The 22,829-nt window shown below is 51.5% G+C and overlaps 1 protein-coding gene across 1 annotated transcript; it reads left to right on the top strand.

The window, feature by feature from the left end:
- Positions 1–9,106: 9,106 nt before the first annotated feature.
- On the top strand, positions 9,107–22,518 carry LSG1 (large 60S subunit nuclear export GTPase 1). The gene is made up of 14 exons (XM_050902342.1): positions 9,107–9,187; positions 9,290–9,407; positions 9,757–9,877; positions 11,064–11,150; positions 12,028–12,114; positions 14,230–14,290; positions 15,003–15,179; positions 16,467–16,892; positions 17,198–17,299; positions 18,100–18,243; positions 18,558–18,681; positions 19,321–19,400; positions 20,050–20,223; positions 21,586–22,518. The coding sequence occupies exons 1-14, from the start codon at positions 9,107–9,109 to the stop codon at positions 21,763–21,765; spliced, it is 1,962 nt and encodes a 653-aa protein (XP_050758299.1). The 3' UTR covers positions 21,766–22,518.
- Positions 22,519–22,829: the final 311 nt, after the last annotated feature.

The raw sequence follows: 22,829 nt of genomic DNA on the forward strand, positions 1-22,829 counted from the left end.
GGGGGCATGCCACGGCGGCGGCGGCGGCGGCTGGGCTGCCCGCCCGCCTCACATCCTTGCGGGCGGCGGGCCGCCGCGGCCGTAGATATAGGCGGGCGCCGGCTCTCCGCGGGCGCGGAGAGGGGAGGCCCCGCGCACCGAGGGCGGAGCGCCCGCTGCCCGCGGCCCGCCGAGCCGGCGGCGCGCTGCTCGCCGCCCGCCCGCCGCCGCCGCTCTGCGCCGCCCGCCGCGGCGCCCCGGCCCCGGCCCCGGCCCGGCCCAGCCCCGCCGCGCCGCGGGGCGGGCAGGGGGCGGGCACGGGGCGGCGCCAGCGCGGCCGGGCGGTGCTCCCCCCCCCCCCCCCCCCCGCCCGCTCGCCCCGGCCCGCGGAGCGCGGCCCCCAGCGGGGCACCGGGCGCTGCCGCCCCGGCCGTGGGCGCGGGGGAGCGGGGCGCCGCGGGGACCCGGCCCGCGATGCGCACCCCCGCGGCGTCCCGCCCCGCCTGCCGCCCGGCTCTCGCTCCCCACGGCGCGGCCCGCCCTGCGAGCTCACGCGAGAGCCGTCCCCACGACCACGCGCGGAGGGTGGGTGCCACAGCCCTCTCCTGCAGCCTCCAGCAGCAGGGGCGGGGAGGATGGAGAGGGCAGCCGGGGGGGGGGCGGGGGGAGCCGGCAGCTCCAAGCCTTCCAAACTGGTAAAAATCCCAAGGGCGCTGCGGGGACCTGCGCTGCGGGAGTCCCCACGCCCGGGAGAACCCAAACCCCAGCAGCCCTCCCGGCCAGGGCGTGCCGTGGAGGAGTCCCACTCTTGCAACATAATCTTCCCTTTGATTTGGTTAGTCCGGCTCTGAGAGCCGAAAGGCCTGCAGCAAAGACAAGCTATTATGTATGAGTAATGCTTTGCTCTTTATTTATACGCAGCAGCCGAATAACAAGAAGCTGTCTTGTAATTTCTTGCTGGGGTTGCTCGAGTACAGTCACAGACATAATGAGAAAGTTGGTCTCTGTGTCGTTGCTCTAGCTTCTCGTGTCATGTATCATATCCTCTGCCAGAAAGAATAGAAACTCCAGGGTTGCAGAGAACGGCACTTTGTCAGGGTTTGAATAAACGCTCGACAAAAGGGGAGCGGTACGTACTCGTGCAGTAAAATATGTGAACGCCTGCTTAAATTATTTGACAAATCATTTCTAGAGTTGGGATCAATTAAAACAAACCCATGTATCGTTATCGTTATTATCATTATTATTATTATTACATTATGCCATCTAGCAGATTACTTTGGAACTGCAAGTAACCACAGTGACCGGCGTCAAATTATTAAAAGCACTTGCCCATTTGCTTACATTTCAAAAACACCCCCTCAGCGGAGGGCAGCGTCGTCAACGCCGTCCCCTGAGGCTGCTCAGCCACAGCTGGTACCAGGGGACGCCTGACCGCATCTATGGTTTCCAGAGGCCGGTGGTGGGTGTGGATCTGTAACACGCTGCATTTCCTGTCTTCGGCGGCTCTAGCGCAGCACTTTCACAGCGTTAGGAAGGCTGTCGCTGGCCCTGAGAAGTGAACGTGTTAATGCTGCCTTTTCCTATGGGAAAACTGCAGTCGGAGAGCTGCATGGGCCAGACGTGCACCGGTCAGCGCACACGAGCTGTTGCATGGCCGGGGCAAGCTGGCCGGGCCCCTTGGCGTAAAGGCCAGCACCCACTGAAATGCATGTTTGGGCTCGGCACCGTGCGGAACCGAGCCCTCTGCCTCCTGGGCAAAGTCCCGCTGGGACTCTGCAGGAGGGCGGGCGAGGGGCTGAGGTCTGCCCCGGCCGGCGGTGCCCAGCAGCAGCCCACCCCAGCTGGGGGGGTTCCTGCTTTCAGGCCTGCCTGGCCTGACGCAGGCTGGGTGCTGGGCGCCCATTGGGAGCCCCTGTGGTGCTGTCAGTGTGGAGGGCAGGAGGGGCTATGTGCCACGCTGCAGCCCATTGCAGACAGCTCCCGCCAGCCTGCAGGACCATCCCGCTGCGTAGCAGGGAGAGAAAGACTTTGGTTTGTACAGCTGATTCATTTCACCTCCAGAAGCATCCGATCTGCTTTTCCTTTGTCTCCTTTGTCTTGCAAGGTGAAAATGAAGGATGCTGCTGTGCACATAAAATAAATCCAATGGCTTAGGGTGACATGTGACACCCACATGTGGTGTGGCACCCCCGTGGTGCCCACAGAGCTGCCTTCTCCCCTCGAGGTGTCCTGCTGAACCACTGCGCTGAGAGCCCACAGCTCCCCCTCATGCCCCCAGCGCCACGCCTGCCCCGTGCTCAGCGGCTGCCACCTCCCTGAACAGTGCCTGTGAGCTGCAAGGCTGAGAGCAGCCCTGGCTGCTCCTTCGAGATGTGTGAGCGTGGCAGCCTCCCCGCGGGAGAGGGAGTTGCCTTGCCAAAGCCCTGCTTGCCTCCAGCTGTGGGCAGAGGACCCTGTCATGAGTCTTGGGCTGGTGGCTCTGCAGGCAGGTTTTGCTCCAGGTGGGACAGAGCAGGCAAGGAGCCCCCCACGCCTCCCTGCTGCGCTGCCTCCGGAGGGAGGTTAGTGCCGGGGGAGCTGGCACTGGTATGCGGACACTTCTGATAATGACGCCCACAGAGCTGTTTGCAGAGCCATGCTGGGCTCTGCCATCCTGATTAAAGTGACCCATGTTCAGGAATGAAGACAAATTTTCACAGCATGGCTCGCACTGGCTGCTGAGCCCTGTGTCTCTCCAACAGCCCTTGGGCATACCTGTCTGCAAACCCCAATGGCGTGTAAGGTGAGGAGGAGCTCTGACTCCCTTGCTCTCCCCACCACCTCCCCAGCCCCCAAGTCAGCAGCACTTCCATTTCTGCGTTGCCTTCTCAGCGCAGAGGTTTCCTTATCAGCCCCTCAGAGACACGCTGGGGGCTCTAGGTTGTGGCCGGGGAGCAGCGGCACCCCCGGCACAGCTGCCTCCAGGCCGGCTGGAAGTGCAGCTGCAGGGAAGGTGTCTTGTGGTTACAGCCCTGCTCGAGGATGGAAACTGTCTCAGCTCAGTTCCTCGCCACGCTTGCTCACCAGTTGGTGTGCCAGACCATTGCAGCCTTCCTTTCTTCATTAATGGGCCCAACTAGCTTCAGGACCGTCTCTTTCCTGCTGTGCAGTGGCTGCTTCAGTTCTGGGCATGGAGGATCGCCACACACTTCGGCAACAGAAGAGCACATTGCAAATCGTGATGGCCTGTGACGGCAATTCCCAAACAAAATGCTGACCCCTCCTAGTCCGTGCTGGGCTGAAGAGCTGTGCCGCAGTGTTTGGGTGAAGTCTGGCAGCAGGGAGCAGCCCAGTTAAGCTTGGGGCACCTGCCCTAAGCGTGGGGCTATTCGTGTGACATTGGATGTTCGCATTTCACTGCCAGGAGGAGAAGCTGAGGCACGATGAGAGGGGAGCCTGCCCTGCGGGGCCAGGGCAAGCTGCCTGGTTCCCAGTGAGCACGAGGCTCCCTCCCCGCCTGCGAGGCCAGCAGCACCCATGCTGTGTAGGACATGCACACTGGGGGCTTATCTGCACGGCCCCGTAGCCCGGGGGGAAGCACAGCAGCCTGCTCTCTATTTATGCAATACCCCAGCAGCTACCGAGCATCGCCTGCCTGCGTGCGCGCACCTGGAAAGCTTGTGCGAGGCGTGGGAAAGTCTGTAAGATACCATCTCTCCCCCGCGGCCCAGCCTGCCCCGCGCTGGCAGCACGGCGAGTGCTGCACTTGGCCCTCGGCAGACCCCCCTCCCTGCCCCGCTCCATCCTCCTCCTCCCCTGGCCGCTCTGGTCTGCGCTGGAGCCCGTGGTTGTACCCCACCATGAGCCCGTAGGCTCCGGGGTGCACGCTGCCCCGTGGGGGTGCAGGCAGGCGGGCAGCTGCCCACTGCCTCTGTTGGAGGGGGATGCCAGGCTGCCCGTGCTGGCTGCCCAGCTACAGCATGGGGAGATGCTGGGGCCTGCGTGATGGGAGAGGGTAAACCCTGCGTAGAGCAGCCCTGCTTCGGGGATGGCTTTTGTGCCCAGCAGCTGGAACTGGAGCTGATGCGGGTCTCTGGTTGGGGAGAGTAGCGGGAAAAGGTGCTGGGAAAAGTTGATATGACAAGACCAAAATAATTAATGGGAATGTATTGAAGGCTTTCTCCTTTCAGATAGCAATGGAGCTCATTGTGCTGCAGCAGCCAATGTGACACAGTCAAAGCGAAACATTTCAAACCGGCATCGCGGTATTTTCCAAAACAAGGTATTTCAGAGGCTCTGTAACTATGCTAAATGTCAAAGTTTTGACTTTGTTCCGAACCGGGACAAAGGAAATGCTGAACTGTCAGGATTTTCCATGAAGCAGAAAGGCGGAGCGGCACCTGGGCCCCACGGGCCATGAGCAGGGGCAAGCAGGGTGCCATGGGCCCCAGCCCTGCCTGCCATCATCCAGGTCTCACCGGCAGTGGCTGCGTGGCTGCCTGCTGCTGGGAGCGAGGGCAGCCTGACGCGAGTCGGCGGGAAAGGGGACAGCACCTCCTGCTCGGGGAGAAGGGTCCTTAACAGCCCTTAATGGATGCCTCATGCCACCCCTGCTGCCCTCCTGCCTCTCTGAAGGGGAGCAGCACCCCATCCTGCTGGCCGCCCTGCCCTGGCAGGGCTCCGGGCATCGGGGCTGGGGGCACAGCCGATGCTGGGGTGGGGTGAGGACTGCGGGGGGGTCCACGTGGTGATGGCCCTGGATCCCCCTGGGTGCACCGAGGGCGATGCCAGTGCAGCTCAGGGTGCCGCAGCCTGGGGGCAGCCCCGGGGCCAGGGCTGTGCTGCTCGGTGGGGCCGTGGTGGTGGCGGCACACCTCTGCCGCGGTTGTTTTTCAGTCACCGAGTGCGGCACACCCCGCTTCCTGCGCAGGCGGCCCCGACACTTCCTGCACCCACAACTATAATTAGAAGGGCAGCCGGCAGCTGGGGGTGCAGAGCCCTCCCTCGGGGGTCATGGCACCCTCAGGAGGGGCTTGCCGGGCCAGTGGGGCTGTGCCGGGCACCCGTCCTCCTGCCATGCTGCCAGCCAAGGGGTGCAGAGGTGGTGTCGGGGTGGCACCCTCTGCTTGATGCCCTGTCCTGGGGTCTGCCACCATGGGGCCATCCCTGTCCATGTGGAGGGGGAGCCGGTGCAGGCAGCGGCGGGCAGCAGGGACGAGCCTGCCCAGGCAGAGCTGGCACGCCAGGAGCTGGAGAAATCCCCTGCCGGTTTCCCGCCTGGCACTTTGCGCCTTCAAAGATGCAGGCAGCTCTCTCTAATTAATCTTCCCCCACCCTGCCAGGCGGGGAGGTGATTTTATCTTCATAGGACTGGTAGAAGAAGCGGAGTCTAAAAAACTCGCCTGAGGGCCCCAGCGGGGTCGGTGCCTTCTCAGGGCTCAGCCTCAGCCAGGCAGCCCTCCTTCAGAGCCTCCCCGGGGTGCTGCTCTTCCTAGAGGGGACTGAGACCTTCACCAAAAGATGGGGGAGCTTGCGGAATGGGCTCCCTCTTTTCCTGTGGTGCCGGGACGCTTCTGAGTACAGCTGGAAAGAAGAGGGTTCAAGCAGCTGCGGTTGTGCACAGAGCAAAATTGTCTTGGTGTTCTTGCAGGGGTGCTTTGGGGGGGGGTTCTTAATGGGTCTGCTTGTCAGGCTGAGGCTGGCAGTACCACTGAATCGAGCATTGTGAGCCTACATGAATAATGAATAGCCGTCACATAAATATTTTAGAGACACAGTCCTGAGATCTCCCAGTGCTGCCTTAAAGGAAAATGGAGGAAAAGTTGTCCAGAAAGAACAATGTTTCCTTTAGGCAAAAATGCACTGGTGTCATTGGCTTTTGACAAAGAGCTGCTGCTGCTGCTAAATAATTCTCAGGATTTGCATCAAAAACTGGAGCAGTGGTTTGGCTCTAAGGCAGGAGAAGTTGGGAGGGAAGCCAGCCCTTTTGGCACAAGTCGATGATCACAGCGCGCTAGAAGGACAGCAGATTTTACTTTGTCTATGCAATGGTTTTGCAAGAAGTCCCAAAGCTATGGCCACCCTCCAAAGAGCCGGCAGTGCTGGGCACTCAGTTAACGCACTTCAAAGGTGCGGCAAGAGGTTTGGTGATGCACAGGGGGTGCTTGGTCTCCCGGGACAGCATTGCACTCCAGCCCGAGCACTGCTGTCAAAAAGCTGAGTTGTAAAAACAAGGCCCAGCAGCGAAAATCATGTTCATTTTGTATGCTGTGGTAGCTGCTGCATCGTATGGGAGCGGGCTGCGAATCACGAGGTTTATTGGACTTTGCAGCAGCATGCCCCTCTCCTCCACACTCTCCTTGGCTGTCTGTGCTCTTGGCATGCACACATAGGTGCCAAGCCACCTCTGTACAGCTCTTGTGATGGCATCTCTTCCTTGGTGGCCCTTTTCACTGCATGCTATTAATCCACACATAAATGTCTTCTAGGAGAAGCAGGCTGTCGTGTCTAGGTAAAACCAGAAGCAGCCTGTCTTGCCCAGGTAGGCGCAGCAGAGCAATAGGAGTGAGATGAGAAACATCGCAATTAGAAATAGGAAATTAAGACTCTAGCTGAGACTCTGACATCTCTCACTCGGATCACCCAATCTGTACCTCCTTCAGCATTGCTCTGCTCAAAGAGATCCTCGCTGTGCTGCTGGCATCAGCGGACAGAAATAATTCCTTAGTGTTTATGAAGCGCTCAGAAATGTATCTGTTGCAAGAATGAGGGCAATCTGGGCGTTTCTTCAGCAGCTCCCACAAAGGTGGCAGAAAATATCTGCAGTGACTGTCCCTGGAGCGTTTCAGTCTGGAAATGGGGAATGGTGTGGGAAAAAAGGGCAACGTGTGGGAAAAACACCCCAATCAAAATGCACAGAGCTTTGCTCTTCAGGTTACCCTCAAACCTCACCGCCCCCAGGATGCACAGAGGGTTGCAGGCGGTGGAACAAGCCTGAGCCTCCTTTTCCCACCGCGCCAGCACTTCTGCCCGTCCCCGAGTGCCTCTGTTTCCACTTCACGGCACTGGCCACAGCTGCCGGTGTCCCATGGAGGGCCGTTGAGCTCTGTGCTCCGTACTGGTGGCTGTGTCGCCAGCCAAGGACCCCGGCGGTGCCGAGGCCGTGCTGCCGGGGCTGCCCCGATGGGATTGTTAAAGCGTTTTGTCCCTCGTTGGGCAGCCTGGGAACGGCATTGCACGTGCCTCGGCTGTGGGGTTAGAAGCGCTGCCAGACCCAAGGCGTGGGGAAAGGCCGGGCTGGCTGGCTGCTCTAGTTGATGATTATGCAGTGTAGAAGGAAGGTAACTTTTAACTGAAGTACAAAAAAAAATACAATAATGAGCACTTATATTACTGCCTCGGTGCCCACAGAAAGACCTGAGATGGTTTTATTAAAGATGACTTGATTAAAAATGAATTTACTAAATCGCTGCATGCTGTCTGCAGCCCACCAGCCTTCCACTGAAGCACCTTGCATAAATGAAAAGGCGAACGCTGAGTCCCCTTTCATCTGTCTTATTTGCTTTTAGGAAGCAAAGGAGGGGCTGGGCCAGGCTGGCGGTGGTGGCAGAGCCGGGGATGAGCATGGCAAGGGTTCAGACGTACTTGGGAAATTTATGCCATCCAGTTGCCGGCTTTGAAAAGCAGAAGAAAGGAAGAACTGCGTCTTCCTAATGAGTGTTTATCATGGGGAGGCATCACGTAGTGCTGAGCATGAGAAAAGACCACTCCTGCCCACAGGGTTTTGCACGCTGCTGTGCTGCTGGTGGCCAGCACCTGAAATTAAGCTTTGCCTGCCTGTGTAGGCAGTACCTGTGTTTTGCAGGGATTAGCCAGGTTATTCTCCGATTACAACTGATACACATTACAGAGTTATAGTCAAAAATGTCTGGCCTTAACCCAACACCCATAAAGGAGAAATGGTTCATAAATCAGTTCACTGCGCAAGAACAGGTCAAGTTGTTTATTAATTTAACCTTCTCTCCCATCTTGACCCAGACCGGCCGCAACGGCTGCTACCGAAACCCGTTTGATGGTTCCCTGGCTGGGCGGGCAACGTCCTCTGTCCTGCGGAGATGCCCAGACTCTGGCTAGATTTTGGCAGCTACCTCATAGCACACCTTCCACCGCCGCACCCAGGATCCCTCTTTGTCACCGTCGTTCCTCGTACGCGCTACTTGCTGTGTTGGGATGATGGAGACGGGGGATGGGGATCCTGCATTGGGCCGGGCGCGTTACAGGGCGCAGGGGCAACCTCAGCCCCGGGAGCTTGCGGCTTTCCCCGGAGGGACGCGCAAAACCCCTGCCCCCATCGCCGGCTGCCGGGACAGGGTTTCGCACGCCTCGCTGCTGGCGTTGTTTGCTTCCCGGAGATAGCATCTGCGCCAGGCCGAACCGGCGAGCGAAACCGGCCCCCGCAGCCACCGGCACTGCCGCGGGCTCTGCTGGGGCTCGCAGCCCTGCGCGTCGCCCCTCTGCCAGGGCCTCCCGCAGCAGCACAGGCCTCGGGGCCTTGTGTTTAGACGTGCCCCGGGTTTTATTAGCGCCGTGGGTTAACGGTGGGGCTGGTGGCTGCTGCGGGAGTGAGAGGGTTAGAGCTGGCCTTGGGGAGGGGAGCGTCGGAGAGGCGCGTGTGTCCTCGCTGAGCGCCATGGGGATGGAGGGGTGGCCGTCCAGGGCAGCGTGGGGGTGGGTGGATGGACAGACCGGGTAGTGTGGGGATGGACGGATGGACAGGCAGGGCAGTGTGGGGACGGATGGGCGGGCGGGCAGGGCAGCATGGAGATGGACAGAGGGACGTGCGTGGGTGTTGGTGGATGGGCGGGCGGGCAGGGCAGCGTGTGGATGCGTGCCGGATAGATGGGGCCGTCAGCGCATGGAGCGATGGAGCGGCAGGCCGGCCACGGTGGGGCCGGTCCTGGGCGGGCGGCGGTGCCGGTGCCGGTGCCGTGGCGCCGCCCGGCGGCGGGCGCGGGGAGCGCGGGGCCGCCTCGGAACCCGCCTGCCCGGAACGCTGCTCCGCGGGCGGCGGGGTGCGGCGGAGGAACCCGGGCGCGGCCGCGGAAGCGGGGCGGCCGCCCCCGCCCCTTCCGGCTCCGGCGGCGGCATGGGCAAGAAGCGGGGCGCGGGGCTGGGCCGCTGCCTGCAGCGGCAGCGCGGCCTGGAGCGCCGCGGCACCTCCTCATGGGTAGGGCGGGGGGCTGCGGCGGTGGCGGGGGCGCGGCGGGAGGCTGGGGCGCGGCGGGAGGCCGGGGCGGCCCGGGCTGACGGCGGACTCTTGTCCCGGCAGCTGCACGCCAGCGAGGTGGGGGGCGAGCGCGGCCCGGAGCTGCGGTCGGCGCCCGAGCAGAGCCCGCTGGAGGAGTTCCTGGCCACGGCCGAGCTGGCCGGCACCCGCTTCGTGGCTGGTGAGGGGCCGGGCCGGGTCCTGGGCTGCGGCTGGGCCCGGGGGGGGGGCGGCCAGTGAGGGGCGGGGGGGACCTTGGGGCTGGGGGAAAATCTAGGGGCTGGGGTGGGGGGTCCCTGGGCTGGGGACCCGGGCAGGGGGCAAGGGCTGGTTCTGGGGTGGGGGAGCGGGAGTACATCTGGGGCTGGCAATGAGGTTGGCCGGGTTGGGGACCAGGGTGCGGGGGATGGGGTCCTGAGCTAGGCCTGGGGGTCAGCAGGGACGGGGTGGGGTGGCAGAGGCCAGCAGGGCTGGTGACAGGCAGGGATGGGGACAGCTGGCTTTGGATGACTGTCTCTCCCTTCCCGCAGAGCGTCTGAACATCCAGATCGTGTCTGCCCAGAGTCGCACTGGCCTGCTCACAGCCCAGGAGGCACACCGTGTCCGGCAGCTGCATGAGGAGAACCGGCAGTTCCTGCGCATCCCACGGAGGTGAGTCCTGCAGGGCCGGGCCTGGATCCCCCTCTGCTGAGTGGGCTCAGCCCCTCGGTGGCTGCAAGCCTGAGGACAGCCCTCTGCTTTGTCAGTACCCTGGTTTTGGGGAAGCCACTACCTAACCTGCATGAGCCTGCTGTAACCTGCAGCACAGGTGCCTGCCTGCCACGTGGGTGCTGCCAGCCCCAGCCCATCTGTCCTGATTTTGTGGGTTTCCTGCTCAAAGCCTGGCACTGCTGGAGCTGGTGCATCCAGGCCACCTACTAAGCCTTTCCAGAGCTCTCTGCGTGGTGGACAGAGAGATGAATCCCCCATCTTAAATGCCCTACAAATCTTAGCTCAAAAAAACAGCTTTGTGAGATCTAGTGTGCATAGGATAGTGTCGTCTTAGCTAGTGGAGTTTAGAAGGAACAAGGAAAAAATGCATACTTAAAGCTGCTGAAAACAGGTGCACGCGCATCTGAACTACAGCCGTCTCAGTGTAGCTGAATGTGTGGTGCCTGTGTGTCTTGGTTTCAGCTGGGACAGAGTTAACTCTCTTCTTAGTAGCTGGTACAGTGCTGTGTTTTGGATTTAGTATGAGAATAATGTTGATAACATGCTGATGTTTTAGTTGTTGCTCAGTAGCGCTTATCCTAAGCCAAGGACTTTTCAGTTTCCCATGCTCTGCCAGCAAGCAGGTGTGCAAGAAGCTGGGAGGGGGCACAGCCGGGGCAGCTGACCTGAACTAGCCAAAGGGATATTCCATACCATGGAACATCATGCCCAGTATATAAAGGGGGGAGGGGGAGTTGGCCAGGAGGGGTGGATCGCTGCTCAGTCAGTGGGTGGTGAGCAATTGCCTTGTGCATCACTTGTCTTTTCTTGGGTTTTATTTCTCTCTTTTTTTTTTTTTTGTTATATTCCTTTTCATTACTATTATTATATATTTTTTTTATTAGTTAGTAATATATTTTATTTTACTTTAGTTATTAAACTGTTCTTATCTCAATCCATGAGTTTTACTTTTTTTCCCGATTCTCCTCTGCATCCCACTGGGAGGGAGGAGAGGTGAGCAGCATGGTGCTTAGTTGCTGGGTGGGGTTAAACCACGACACTGTGTCCTTTATGGATGTCTATTGCAGTAACGTAACTGGTGTAACTGCTACTTCTGACCACTCACTCCAAAATGTGCTTGTTACAGGCCACGTTGGGATAGGACAACCAGTGCGGAGGACTTGAAGCAAACTGAGAGGGAGAGCTTTCTCGAATGGAGGCGACAGCTTGCCCAGTGAGTATGCCACTTGTGTCCGGCTAAGTAGCTGGTGGCATTTGGAGACAGAGGAAGCAGTGGGTTGTATTTATCCTTGCTGGACCAATAAAATTACCGTCTTATCAGTAGCTCCCCATACTTGTTCTGGAAGGCTGGACATCCCAGCCACAGTCCAGACACGTCTTTGTGGTGAGCTCTGCAAAGCTGTCTTGTGTGTGCATGTTCTCGTACTGTTTACAGTTAAAATTCTTCAGGATGGAGTGTGATGTTCTGCTTTTGCCTGCGAAGTGGAGGAGTGGTGAATGTGTCTTCTAAGAGTAACAGTGCTGCTCTGAATACAGTGCAGTGCTGCCAGCCTGCGTACAGCAGCTTGTGCTGGTCTGGCACTGCATCTGCTGGCCTGGAGAGTTAGGTGGTATCTGCGCACACCCTGTGAACCCACACTTGCTCTGAGTAAAGTCGTTCACGCGGTGGTAACAGCAAGTCAAGGGTTGTATAAAGCCATTTCAGGTACCATCCCAAAATTCGTTATTTTTTCCAGGCGGTACTCGGTTGAGTAATAACTGCGGGCATTTGGGATAACTTCTCTGGTTTATTGTTGTGGCTCTGAAACTTCACGGGCAGACTTTTGATGAGTGTTTGCTCTTTCCATCATTTATCACTTCTCCCTTGGCATGATCAGGAGCCGTTGTGTCACTGCTGAACCAGTGCCACTGACACCAGTTTACCCAGGCACTTGATCTATTTGCAAAACTAGCAGAAATAGTACCTTTATATGAGTCTGATTTGATAGCGCTCCTTGAAACTAAAGCCTCCTGGATCTAAGGAGGAACTGGTTGTGTGCTTATTGCCTGACGTGGGCCAAATATGACGTCTTTTTTCTGTTTTGCCTTAGCCTTGAGGAAGAAAAGAAGTTAATTCTAACCCCATTTGAACGAAACTTGGAATTTTGGCGTCAGCTTTGGAGAGTCATTGAAAGAAGGTAAAGTATATCACTATCTGCTTTTTAAAAGTAATATTTAATGTGTTTTCCTGAATTGAAGCATTTGAGTCAAGCTTCAAGTGTCTGAGCACAGGAAAAACAATTACCATTAGTAATGTTTTATTATCAGTGCTGAAGTGATTTTGTTTTGAAGTGATCAAAATGTGATGTGAAGAAGGGCAGCTGCTTAGTGGTGCACACTAGCTCTCAGCACTGCAATTCTGCGCGAGTCTCTGATGATTCTTCAGATGCTGCTGCTCTTGGCCTCTTCCAGTAATTCTGCGTGGGAGGCCTCTCTTGAGAATGTGTCTTTGAGGTCTTTTGCCACGATTAACCCTTTCCCCTCTTTCTCAACCACACAGCTGCAGCCTGACATTCAGGGGCAGGAGGCAGGGGAGATCAACTCAATAATGTTGGGAAAGAAAGAGCCTCTTGGTCCTTGGCGTCTTGCCATGCAGAGAAATTGCAGCAGTGCACAAAAGACAACAGCCTGTCATATCACAGAAATAGCTTTGTTTGCTCTGCTGAGCTGTAATACAATAGGAGTGCTATCTGCTACGTTAATCTAACTGGGGCATTTAATTTCACTAGTAATTAAGTTTGAGATCATCTCGTCTGATTTCCCTAAAATTGAAAAATACTTCACCAGTGAGGTCATGGTGAGCTAGTCCTTTCACAGAAGTGGCTTTGTACTGGGTGCTGCTGGGCCTTTGGCTGGGACAGAGCGGGGTTGGGAGCATCCACTATAGGGTATCATGATGTGCAGTGTGAGTGTATTGTGTGTTTTGAGGTGGCTGGAATGTGTTATTAATGCCTTTCTGCTCTTGTTGGAGTTTTTCACGTAGAGTGAGGATGCTGTCTCAGGATTAAACGGAAAAGTTGTCCAGTCCCTTACCTTGCCAGATAATTTGATCTGTTGTCAGCCTTTTCTTTTGTTTGCTTCAAACTAGGTCCCAGCGGTGTGATTCAGGAACTTCTTTGTATCCCATCCCAGCACCATGGTGTCAGCTTTCTCTCGTATTGATCTGTGAATTTCTGTAACTGTTCAGTACCTCTTTGTAGCTATGCGGCTTATTAAATGACTCCCATGGGGGGTTTATTGATTTTTTTTTTTTTTTAAATTTTTTCTTTTAAATCTGTAAGCAACTGCCTAGTGAGGCTTGAAATTCTTCCATTCAACCCGTGGTGTTCTGAAGCTGTCCTGAGTTAACAGAAATCACTGTCAAACAAATAGAATCAGCACGTGGCAACCAGTATTTTAAATTACCTGCCTCGAGAAGTTCTAGTGGAAGAGGCTATAGTTAAATTTTCCCCCTCTTTTTGAAAAAAGAAGCATGGATGTCTCTGGTATCTGAAGCCAGTGCGTTTAATTTGTGTGTAGAACTGATGAGTTGCTCATATATGTGGTGGCAACCTGGTGTCTGGATTTGGAAGAGGTTTCCTAAAAGCATGCTTGCAAGGCCTTGCTTGCATGGGGGAGCAACGTGTTTTACTGGAATCTAAGACTGTTCTATGCTTTTTGTGACAAGAAGAGCACAAAGGAAATTCTGAAAATGCCTGATAGCAAATGCTTAGAATCTGCAGGTCATTTGTGGGAGACTTTGTGCATCTTGCTCCATGCAAAGGGGACAACAGTGTTTTGGAATATCTTGCTGTGTAGGAAAACCACCTCTTCTTCCTCTCTGTAGCCACCCCGCCACAGTTTGGGGATGAGAACAGACAGAAATAAAGTTGTGTTATCACAGTTTTTCGTAACATTCTAAAGGATAGAATACCACTACTCTTGTTCTTGCCTGCTCAGCATTTCCGAAGGGTAGATGGATTGGCAAAACTCGCATGCTTCCTTTCCCCTTGCCAACTGTACAGGAGAATTAGCCAAGTGAGGCAGAAATACTGTACAGCAGTACTGGCTTGTAGCATAAGCATGGCTCTGTTGGGGCATGTGGGATGCTGAGATGCTTTGTTAATTCAGTAAAGGTACTTAGTGAGATAATACAGTTAAAACCATTAAAATTCCAAGCAAAACCTAAAAGTGAGTAATGTGCTGTGCCTTGCTGCTTTCTTTGAAGCAAGGTAAGAAAGAGTGCTTTATGGGGCTTTCTTTTATTTTTGCAGTGATATTGTAGTCCAGATAGTAGATGCTAGAAACCCCCTTCTGTTTAGATGCCAAGATCTGGTAAGTAAACCACTTTCTTGAATGTTGTCTTCATTTTATTTCTTAGAGTTTATATGATTTATACCAGAACAGCCACCCTGAAGCTGTTCTGCTGTTGTGCCTAACTGGATATCTCATTTATTTATGCAAGTGTTCTGGCATCAAATTATTTTTCTTCAGTGTTTTTTGATACTTCACACAGTGTTGTGGATTTAGAGGCAGTTCTGCAGACATTACATTGCAGATACTATATTGCTCCTCATTACCCACTAGAAGCGTCCACACTTAAAGGAATTGTTCATTTTAAAACAATAGTGGAATAAAAATGGGTGAGGATTACTGCGCTGAAAGTGAAGGATCAAGAATTATTGAAGTGACAACTTTGTAATGATAGACTATAGAACGCTGTGCCTCAATGAGATACGAAATGGCTCAAATAGTTGATCTAAGGAGTTCCTGCTGTTAGGTGCTGATTAATACCTTGTCGTAGCTCTAAGCAGGCAAGCGTTTGCACACGTGGCCAGAAACAACCTGTATTGTGGTAGTTGCACACTCCAATTTGTTCTTGTAGCTGGCTACTAAACACTGGTTCCATCTAGCCCAGGGGACGGTAAGCTTAGCTACACTCATGTGGAGCTGGATGGGCTAACTTGTCTTGCTGCTCTTATATCACCTTGGGGGGAGGAAGAGTCCAAACCAGAGTACGAACTGATCCTTCTCTTGTTTTCTTCAGGAAAGTTATGTTAAGGAAGTCAGCAATGACAAGGAGAACATGATCCTGATAAACAAAGCAGATTTGCTGAGTGAGGAGCAGCGGGCTGCTTGGGCACAGTTCTTTGAGAAAGAGGGCGTTAAGGTGGTGTTCTGGTCAGCTTTGGCAGAGTGCAAACGGCTATCTGGAGAAGCAAAGGTACTGTAGATGACCAGTTCCAACTGGGTACGTGCTGGCTGCCTCTGATACCTTGCTTTGTAGTTATGCTCGTGATATACCTGAGCGCCATTCTAGGAAAGGCGCGGTCCTTGTCTCAAGGAAGGATTATTCTAAGGTCCTATGTGGCTGTAAAACAGCATTTTAATGATTGTTCACCATTTTACTCTCCTCACTTTTGTCTCTGAGTCAAAGTGGTACGCTGTTCGGTTGCTGTTCATAGTGTTTGCAATTTCTCTTTCAAGGTTAATGACTAGAATGTAACTTTGTTCCTTAAGGCTACTGATGAATAGCTACAGAAACAGCCCTTGTAGATCTGTTTGTAAACTCTTACCTCATTGACAGAGTTAGAATCCTTTCCAAGAGGGATGCTGTGGGGGGCGTGGTTATCTGTACAGAGGATTTTTCTCTCCCAGGGAGAGGAGGTGTTTTTTAGAGAACCTAAAGCACCTGAGAGCCTTTCTTTGCCCAGTGGAACAAACTGTGCTGCTGCTCCAAGTTACATGTTATCAATACATGCCACTTTCATGGTAAAACCACACCCAGGTTTTACTGGGTTCATCTTTTACAGCCATTGCTATTCAGCTGTGGAATATCCCAGATCTCCTTCTAAAAATACCTAGTCTGTTCAGCTGGTTTGCATCCTTGGATAAAATGTTTTTACAGGTTGATTTAAAAGTGAGACCGAAGGTGTTAGTTCTGCTTTCTTTTTTGGAAAGAAAGGTCAAAATACTATTATTATGAAAAGGTCTTTCTTTTTGAATGTGAACTGCTTGCAGGGAAGAAATGTAAAGAGTTGGACTGAAAACAAGACAGCTTGAAATTATTTTAATGAAATATTTAGACCTGAAACAAAATGGCTTTGTGTTCTGAACATTTTCAAAAATTTACATTCATTCCTATTACTAGGAACACTTGATAATTTAAAAAAAAAAACAAATTTGCTGGGCTCTGCTGCTGCTATGTGTAAGGATGCTGGGGGTGTGCACGCATTCAGGGTTGTGCTTCTGGAGAGAAACCTCTAACAACTTCACAATGAAGCTAACAATCCCTCTTGGAATACTTTTGTCATTCTCCTAAAATGGGCTGGTTGTTTCTACATCCTGCTTAAGACCCCTAAAAAAACTTGTGTGACGTCAGCAGTTAATTGTCAGTCCTTGGGATCTGGCTGATGAAAACACAGTTGACTGTGCTGTAGCAACTGCAGTCAACAGCAAGACTTAGTTAGTGTTGTCTTTACTTTTCACCAATGAAGTACTGTTCACACAGGAACTAGACACTGAAGATGTAGCAGAGGACCCGAGTGATTCTGAGGATGAAAGCTACAGTCAAGAAGATGACGACACAGCACAAGATAGTGCAGAAAGCACATCCACAGGCAATGCTTTGCAAACTGTAAATCAAGTTCTGGTTAGTGATGATGACAGTAGTGATGAATATGAAGACTGTGAAGATGATGAAGAGGAGGCCTGGCAAACCTGTTCTGAAGATGAAGGCGGGGACAAAGTAAATGCTATTGCCCCAGAGAGGATGGAAAGCAGGACTGATGGTGCTGCAGTGCCGCATGTAGTGCAGGAGCAGAACAGGAACGTCAGGAACTTCAGCCATCTGGTACAGAGAAATGAGCTGCTGGAGATATTCAAAACCATGCACAATGGACCAAGGGTGAAGGATGGGGAAGTAAATGTTGGGCTGGTGAGTTGACTTTGTGCTTAAACTGAACTTGCTTAATCTAAATTTTAATTCCATATGCCTTCCATGGGAAAAATTCATCCTGTAGCCTGGCTTCCTATAAGAGTAAAAAAAACTAGCAAGCACAAATCGCTGGGGGTTTTGTGCAAAGATTAATTCTGAAGTTCCTGGAGCTCAGTGTTCCCCACTGCTTGTCTTAATTATTTTTAGTGCTTTTTATTAAAGTACTTCTGTGTCAGAGCTCTGCCAGTCTTCTGGCATCACCCTGCCTGATATCACTGTTACCATTCCACTTCTTTGTCATCTAGGTGGGTTACCCTAATGTTGGCAAAAGTTCGACCATCAACACAATCCTTGGAAATAAGAAGGTCTCGGTGTCTGCTACACCAGGCCGTACGAAACACTTTCAGGTATTGCTAACAAGGAGCATTGATCTCCCCTCTCCCTCCCCCTCCTCCCGCCCTGTGGAAGAGTTTCATTATGAACTAGTTGTAACCAAGTGGACTCACTGAGAACTCTGTTTGCCAACCTGAACTCTGCCCAGCAGAGTTTCGGTCGGAGAGGGGTGGGCTTGATGTATATAATTTTGGAACTATAGTTCTTGCTACAGTTTAAGAGTCACTCATGAGAGCTGCTGTGCAATGGGAGATATTTTCCATCTCCCGATTTTATTTAAGTAGCTTGGCCCTTCTTTTTTCAACATCAGTCATGAGGAGAGAACCTCTAAAAGTGAGTGCTCCTCTGAATAGCTTAAGGTCAAGCTTTCAAACCATCCTTCTTGTTCGCAGTTGTTGCTGTAAGTCTAATTATGCTGCCGTTTTCATATTGATCAAGCTCTTAATTTTGAGGTAGCAACTCCAATGCTATAATGAGCATTGTGGGATTTCTACTTGTGCAATCTCCTACCTGTTTCAAAAGGTCCAACATAGTTAAAGGTTTCGGGAGTGCTTTCTCCTCTCCCATCAGATTGGAGAGCTGAAGATCTTGCTGCCCTCATCTGGACACCTTATTTATGAACCTTGGAAGTACTGCTATCTTCTACATCAGATTTCCTTAATTCATTGGCTGGGGCCAGCAGGGTAGATGTCTGTGTTAGTAGAATTTCTGCTTATTCTCATTTGCATCCTTGTTCCATCTATGCATTTGATTCCCTCCCTCCCCCCCGGACACTGACTTGCCTTGGTGAACTCATCGATTATTTGTTGTGTAGACCCTGTATGTGGAGCCTGGCCTGTGCCTATGTGACTGCCCTGGTCTGGTGATGCCATCTTTCATCTCTACCAAGGCAGAAATGATTTGTTCTGGAATTCTGCCTATAGACCAGATGAGGGACCATGTCCCACCCATTTCTCTAATATCCTTTGCACGGGGTTTGTGAGAGTCTCTGCAAGCGTTGGATCTGGAGTATGCAATGTAGCATGTTCCAGCCCTGCTAGGGGCACATGTGCTCATGCGTTGAGGGCGGTGGGGACACCCACTGGATAAAACAGCCCTGCTGTGTTGGTCTTTCCCCACCTCATTTCAAGTTTGTCGTCCTGTCAGACTTGCATTGTTTTTCTGGTTTGCGACAAAATCCAAAAGTCATTCTTAATGTGTGCTCTTGGAGTGACTAGGGCAAGATTACTTGTGTAGCTGAAAATCACCAGGTGGTTTCCTTCACTAGCTTACGTTTGCCAGCATATCCCACGAAACATTTTGGAAGCAACCTATGGAATAAATATCATAAGGCCAAGGGAAGACGAGGATCCAGATCGAAAGCCAACAGCTGAAGAGCTGCTAACAGCATACGGATGTGAGTGATGATCCCTTTAAAACCTATCGCCTATGCTGTGTGCGTGGTCCTGAACACAGCCTTAGGAGAACTTTTTAAAGTTAGGCCCAACTCAGGTTTGTCATGCCTTGAACCTTCCCATTAGGACTTGCCCTCCTCTCAGGAAGGGCCTTTGTTAACAGCTGATCTCATGTGTTTGTTGCAGTGGTGCTTTGCCAGTTTTGTCCGACAGATGTAGTGATTGTGTTGAGGATGTTGGTGAAATGCCCTGCCACTCTGTGTAGTGTGGTGCTCTCATGCTTTTAGATACCTCCCATCAGCTGTCTTGAATTAGACTTTAAAGAACGCAGTGAAGATTGTTCTGCCTTGTCTGATTCTCTGATGCAATTAATATTCTCTGGCCTTAAAACAAAAACAAAAAAACAGCCGGTTTTCTGGTGGTAGGAAGATGTCAGCTCTCATCATTCCTTTCAGGTTAGGATGCTTCTGCAGTACCTTTGCAGTCAGCAATGTTCCCTTTTTTTCCCTGCTTTCCCCAACAGAAGCCTCTTTCTAAGGGAGTTCTTTTGAGAAGGGATACAAATGTGCAGTTAGGCAGCAGAGAAGAATGTATGAATTCTCTTGTACTGACACAGAATGTACTTTGGATTTGTCTTCCAGATATGAGAGGCTTTATGACAGCTCATGGACAGCCAGACCAGCCGAGATCAGCTCGATATGTGTTAAAAGACTATGTCAGTGTAAGTGCTTCCTACATCTGGGTTTTCTTTCCCACTAGGAGGTGAATTGAAGGTTTCACTGCAGTATGAAGGAGCACAATAAAGTGAATTTATTTTTCTGGATAAAATGACCATATATCAAAATACTCTTTTAAAAGAATAAATGTGTTTTAAAAGAATAAATGAAATTTCTCAAGCTGCTTAATCTTAACGATGATTGCTTAAAAATATGGTGCTAGCTAAATACATTATCATATCTCTAAAATAGGCAGCAGATATTCAGGAAACAAACCCATATTGTATAGTTGGACCAGCATTTGGCACTAAGGACTGTAGTTCTGAGTGTTGTAATACTGCATGCTTCTACAGCACCTCTCGGCAACTTATTGTTGAGTATTTCTTAACAGGATCCTCCAGTACTCCTGAGAGTTTTGCACTGTGTGGTTTGCAGCTGGACACGGTGCTTTGAAGTAGAGGTGGAACAGTACTTTAACTTAGAAGTCAAGCCAGTTGTTGCCTGGGAGGAGAAATTAAGTGTATTGATATTTAGTCTGCCAGTGTGAGCCCCTGGTCTTCCAGGGCCCTTCTTCAGTTTGGAGTTGTTTTTCTTTCCTCTCTGGGTGTCTCTCTGAGTTTTTTTAGTAATAACTGTATCCCATTGCTTTCACAGGGGAAGCTGTTATATTGCCATCCGCCTCCTGGCATTGACCCAAATGATTTTCAGCACCAGCATCAAAGATGCCCAGAGAGCACAACTGTGCAGGCCAGTGGACAGGTGAAGCCTGAGAAGAATACCAAAGCAAAACAAATTGAAAATGTGGTGGACAAAACATTTTTCCACCAGGTAAATTCTGGAGGATATTTATTCTAGGAGTTTTTACTGCAGCACTGGTGTGTCATAGTTACTGGAAAAAATAGCTTTGAGGATGGAGGGGTGCTGAGTTGAGTTAATGGTATTAGATGCCATTGGCATCTGCACGTAATTTCTACCCAAGAGCACTTTGTTCTTTTTATTATCTCCTAAATCACTGGGAATGTCCTAGGTAACTGAAAGATAGCTAGTGAGGTGCGCATAGTTGATTTTTAAAAGGTCAGCAGCGTGACCCTCATCATTATGGGCCTAACATCAATCTTGAGCAAAAAGGAGAGTGACTGGGAAGAAAGACAAGGAAGGGGGGGTGTGACACAGCAACTGACCAGGAATGTGGTTTTGGACTAACAGGTCCTTCAAACTAACTTTCCTTTCTTGAGATGACGTATTTAGGGGTCATGATAAGCTTCTTTAAGACAATTGATTTAGTATTACATGGTTGTTTTGACTCAGAACCAGAAATCAGATGAAAAGAACACAGAACCTGATCTAAAATCTAACTGAGAAATCTCAAAATGAAGTGGAAAATGGGAATTTCTCTTAACTTGTATGCTTCTTCTTAGGTCCCACAGGGATCTGTTTTGCCCCTACACTACTGAAAAAATTTATTAATGACTCGTAATGAAATGTCAGATCCATAACTGATTAATTCTGCATACCTGACAAAGACCAGAACAGGATGTTTAGCAGTGAAGAGGATGGGTCATAGATAGCATGATCTGTTCTGCTTGGTTAGCTGGATATGAACAGTATTTGTTTCAGCACAGCTAAAGATAGTCATGCATTTTGAAAACAAGAACTCAGGCCCTTTTCAAAAAACAGTGAGCTGTTTCGGAAAACTATGACCTGAAAAGAATTTTTGGGATTACCAGACTCTTCCTCTGGCTGCCCAAAGTGCTGGCATGAGCTGTGAGCCCCAGCAGTGCTACCCACACTCCAGACTTGAACAAGTTATTTTAGTCTCTGGCTTTCACAGACACCAGATTTATTTGCAAAGACAATTTGTTGTGTGCAAAGCAGAGACTGTGAGAATCAATCCTAGTGCCGTAGCTAATGTCTGTCGGAGCTCAGTGTCTCATCAACGCTCTGCCTCTGCTTGCAGTGGCAGACACTGAGGACCTGGCGCAGCAAGGCATGGCTGCAGACAGAACTGGAGCGTGCTGGCAGGCTTTGACTAGGTTGCATGGCGTGACCTTTCCTGCAGCTCTGGAGCTGGGGGCTGAGCAGGTCTTGATGGGTTTGAGCTTGCCTGTGTCTGGTTTTATTAACATACCATAGTTCCTTGTGGTTAAATATCTTCTCATTGGTCAATGGTGATTATGTCTCCTCTTCCAGGAGAATGTTCGCGCCCTGGTGAAAGGGGTCCGGGCTGCAATGGGATACCGGCCTGGCAGCGGCCTCGTGCCAGTGACTACGCCCTATCCTGGGAATGTGGTAGGAAAGCCCTGGAAAAAACATGGAAACAGGAACAAGAAGGAGAAAATTCGCAGGATCACTAAGCACCTGGAGGCTTAGCTGTGGCACTGGTGTCTGGCCTTTCCAAGGCAGGGACTGCACTGTCCTGCAGGCCTGAACTGAGGGGGAAAAAAAAGAATATGTGGGCATCGTTAGCTCACCTGGGAGCTCCACGCTGTGGATTGGCCTGGGCAGGGGATACGAGTGGTCTCTGATAGTTGGAGCTCATCCCTTCTGAGAACAAAAGAGACCTGGCCGTTCGTGTTATCTGGAAGCCAGCCCAGATGTTTGACTGCTGCTGAAACATCCTTTCAATGGGAGCAGATGGAGCCGTGTGGGAATGTTTTTTCCTTCCATAAAGGATGTATTTTATAGCTGTTGGGATCAAAGCAAGCCCTGTAAAACTAACTAAAATCTTTAAACAGTTGAATTTCAATGAGTGATGTTTGTTACATTGAGACACTATTGCTCGTCTTTTTTTTTTTTTTTTTAAAGCTTGTTTGTTGATTTGACAGGACACTTTAGTGTGTGTTGAAAAATGAGGTAAAAGGATCTTTATCGCCCTCTTCCTTCTCTGCTATACCAGCCCTATTCTGTAGAATCTGGTACCGAAACCACTCCCTATTTCCCAGCTTAAGGCAGAGCAGAGCACGGCACGCTGTGCAAGTAAAATGCTGCTTTTATGTCCTTCACACTGAGCTGGTATCAGTTGTTTTTCTGTGTGACTTCCCGTTGGTATTTTAAAACATTAGCTCCGTGTGACTGGCCAAAAATCTGGTGCTAATTTGTCCTTAAATATATTTGAGATTTTACTTCCTATATGGCGTCATGTTCTGTCTCACTGACCTGTCAGGCATTGACCTAGTCACAGAAGTGTCATATTAGTGGATTTTAATGAGTACATTAGTATTTGACACTAAAAAGATTGTACTTACTTGTGGTCAGACTTAAGTGAGATTTACTCCTTGGTTGCCCTGCTGAGAAAGTAGTTGTGCACTTGATGAAGAGCACTTCATTCCTAGTCCAGCACAGGGAGTAATGATAGAACTGGAAAGGCTCACAAAGACAAGTTGTGCTTTGTTTTTAGGTGGTGAAGCAGAGTAACAGATGCCGCTGGTCTCTGA

The sequence above is a fragment of the Gymnogyps californianus genome, chromosome 10, assembly GCF_018139145.2.
Source record: "Gymnogyps californianus isolate 813 chromosome 10, ASM1813914v2, whole genome shotgun sequence".
Classification (NCBI taxonomy): Eukaryota; Metazoa; Chordata; class Aves; order Accipitriformes; family Cathartidae; genus Gymnogyps; species Gymnogyps californianus.